The sequence below is a fragment of the Elaeis guineensis genome, chromosome 9 (assembly GCF_000442705.2).
Source record: "Elaeis guineensis isolate ETL-2024a chromosome 9, EG11, whole genome shotgun sequence".
Classification (NCBI taxonomy): Eukaryota; Viridiplantae; Streptophyta; class Magnoliopsida; order Arecales; family Arecaceae; genus Elaeis; species Elaeis guineensis.
Genome location: NC_026001.2, coordinates 5,622,731 through 5,625,948, shown reverse-complemented (window position 1 = coordinate 5,625,948; position 3,218 = coordinate 5,622,731). Strand labels below are relative to the sequence as shown.

Sequence of the window (3,218 nt, the reverse complement as noted above, 5' to 3'; positions counted from 1 at the left end):
TATACTACAAATTAAAGAGCTATATTTCTATGTAAACACTTCAAATGTATTGTAGTAGAAATGGTACCGGCATTGTGTTGTACTTGAAATGGCTACTTATTGTTGTCTCCCTTTTAAAAATCTACCGGAGAGATGATATGAGATATGTACGTCGTATGTTACATACAAAAATAGTGCTTGTTTTCAAAAAGTAATTGTGCAATAAGCCATATATACAGGGACAAAGATTTTTCTATTTCTTTTTTAGTTTTACAGAAACATGCCCGTGCCGTGCATATGTTGCAAAGATGTTCTAAGTTCAAACACGGAAGGTGTCATTTCCACTTATTTCAAAGGCATCATGCTTGGATGATATCACGTGGCTTTGGGACTTGCATAATCTAGCCGATCACTTGTTTAGCTTTGAGATTAGCATGTCTATTTGATGGGTTTGTATTACATACACCAGCAGGCTTTCTATAGCCCAAGTTCTTATACAAAATAAGCTCATGAAAGGTTGAAGTTAAATGATAATTTTATGCAACGGTGGTAAAAAGGCCACATGATAGATGTGTTTTGTCAAGGTTGCAGCTAGTTCTTTGGGGTTCAAATTCAAAGAGACAAGTGCTTCACTTTTGCTAATTGAATAGCATTGACATACTTTATGAATATTTGTCTCTAAAGAAATAGAGAACCAAAGAGGATATGAAACCCATATAGCATACAAAAACTGTTTTGTAATTGTAGCACCATAATCATCACCCTCCAAGTGAGAGATTTATGGCTAGAATCTGGTTATGGGAAATGCCGAACAACTTCTTAAAGTGTAAGAGCATCATGCGTTGCATCCATGCATAGGAATTTGGAGGAAAAAATGCTTAAGAGAAACGAGGAATTGCTACAAGTTAATATTTAGTGCTCAAAGTCATATATCATTGGGGTTGCAACCCTCGATGGACCTGGATCTTTCCCAAATAGATCACAAAGGAACCAAGCTTAATCAAGCCGTATTCTGCCTTGCAATCAAATGAACCTTGAACTAGGTAACTTAAGTGATCCTTGTGTTATTTCTATCTAAGAGATATAGTGAGAGAACTCAGAGATCTATCAAAACTTGCATAATAGAAGGCATTCTTCTTTATGTAAAGTATATTCATTTTTGATATATAATATGAAAATAGGCTTTTCTAAAGATTAATTTAGATAGTGTATAATATATATATATATATATATATATATATATATATATATATATATATATATATATAATTAAGCCAAGTTCAAGCAAGCTAAGACTAGCTCTAGCTCAATCTATTCATTTACTGAACTAGTACAATTAAAGCAGATTGCAAGGCCCTTCCTCCCCTCTTGGTTCTCTTTGTTGCCCACTAATGCAACTCTTATGTATACGAAGCAAGCAAAAGAGAAAGGAGACAAAGCAGATAAGATGCTCGATCCAAACAAAAAGTTCAAGTTAGAGAGAATATTAGAAGCCAACGCCAGCTGAAATCAAAATGTTCAATCAGAAACAAAACACAACACATTGCATGGGTACAGATGCAGTCCAAGTAATTAAAAGCTCTCATTCCACAAACCAACAACTCCAATAAATGCTTAAAATCATCCCAATTTTTCAGTCTTGCTTCACCACATATCCATATATATTATATGTACATATACATAACAACTACAAAGAATAACAATTTTCATCTCTTTTTTCCGATAGTAGTTATAGCTAAACCCCCCCCCCCCCCCCCACCCCCAAAACCCAACAAAAAAAAAAAAAAAAAAAAGGGGCTTGCCTAGTAACAACTAATGCACTTTGTCCAAGTGTAACAATTAAATTAAATATGATCCAAAAGGGATACCACCTCCGCCATGGTGGGCCTCTTCCTTGGGTTCTCATCGGTACACCTGTAGGCCACCTCCAAATACCCCTTCACCTCCTCCTCTCTCACCCCTTCCTTCCCCATCTTCGCATCCAACACCTCCATCACCCTCCTCTCCTCCACCATCCTCCTCGTCCACCGCACCAGACACACCTGCTTCCCGTTCTCCAGACGCCGGAGCAAGTTCGGCCGCTGTCCCGTCGCCGTCTCCACCATCAGCACCCCGAAGCTGTACACGTCCGCCGCCACCGTCGCCGCCATCAGCCCCTCCTTGTACTCCGGCGGCATGTACCCCATCGTCCCCGCCACCTGAGTCGACACGTGCGTCCGCGACACGTCCACCAGCCGCGCCAGCCCGAAGTCGGCGATCCGCGCCTCGAAGTCGGCGGCGAGCAGCACGTTGCTCGATTTGATGTCCCGGTGGATGATCCGTGGCCGACACTCCTCGTGAAGGAAGGCGAGGCCAGCGGCGACCCCGCGGACGATCTGGACACGGATCGGCCACGGGAGTGGGGAGGAGACCAAGTCGATCGAGTCGCGCGAGTCGGACTCGTGGAGCAAGTGGTCGAGGGAGCCGTGTTCGACGAACTCGTAGATAAGGAGGCGGTCGGCGCCGGAGATGCAGTAGCCGAGGATGCGGGTGAGGTGGGGGTGGCGGAGGCCGCCGAGGGTCTCCATCTCGGCGCGGAACTCGCGGAAGCCATGGAAGGCGTCGGCTGAGAGGCGCTTGACGGCGACGGTGGCGCCGGAAGAGAGGCGGGCCTTGTAGACGAACCCGAAGCTGCCGTCGCCGATGATGGCGTCGGCGGCGAAGCCCTTCGTGGCGGCGGCGAGCTCGTTGAGGGAGATGTGGTCGAGGGAGGGGTCGAAGGAGGCGCTCTCGTCGGCAACGATGGAGGCAGGCGGGGGGCGGCGAAGAGGGAGGGGCGGCGCAGGCAGAGCCGAGGGTCCGAGGCGGGATTTGGGGGTACGGGGGCAGAGGAGGAGGATGAGGAAGAAGAGGAGGACGACGGCAAAGAAGGCGACAACGGCGGCGATCAGGGCCTGTAGAGCTCCCTCCATGGCCGGAATCCAAATCCTATCCTATCGATCGAATAATAGAAGAAAAATAAGTAGAGGAAGAACGGAACTGTAATTGGGATGGGGATTAGGGTTAGGGTTTGGTGGGAGGGTTTCTGACTTGAAAAAAAGGAAGAAAGAGGAAGAGGGGAGGAGGCTCCATAGAAGGAGAAGAGAAAACCAGGGGAGGATGGGATATGTCGTGGGTATTTTTCGTAGTCGTCGACTTGGAGTCAACCGCGTTGGCTTTTTCTCTTCTTGCTTTCGTTTGGCTTCTCATTTTTCTTCCAT

General features: G+C 46.2%; 1 protein-coding gene across 1 annotated transcript; it reads right to left on the bottom strand.

Moving 5' to 3' along the window:
• Positions 1–1,745: 1,745 nt before the first annotated feature.
• Positions 1,746–2,950, bottom strand: LOC105051970 (brassinosteroid LRR receptor kinase BRL2). The gene has a single exon (XM_010932633.4). The coding sequence runs from the start codon at positions 2,928–2,930 to the stop codon at positions 1,824–1,826; it is 1,107 nt and encodes a 368-aa protein (XP_010930935.1). The 5' UTR covers positions 2,931–2,950; the 3' UTR covers positions 1,746–1,823.
• Positions 2,951–3,218: the final 268 nt, after the last annotated feature.

What these genes read in the sequence shown, in the direction of transcription:
- LOC105051970 (XM_010932633.4), bottom strand. Translation starts at nt 2,930, where the DNA reads ATGGAGGGAGCTCTACAGGCCCTGATCGCCGCCGTTGTCGCCTTCTTT.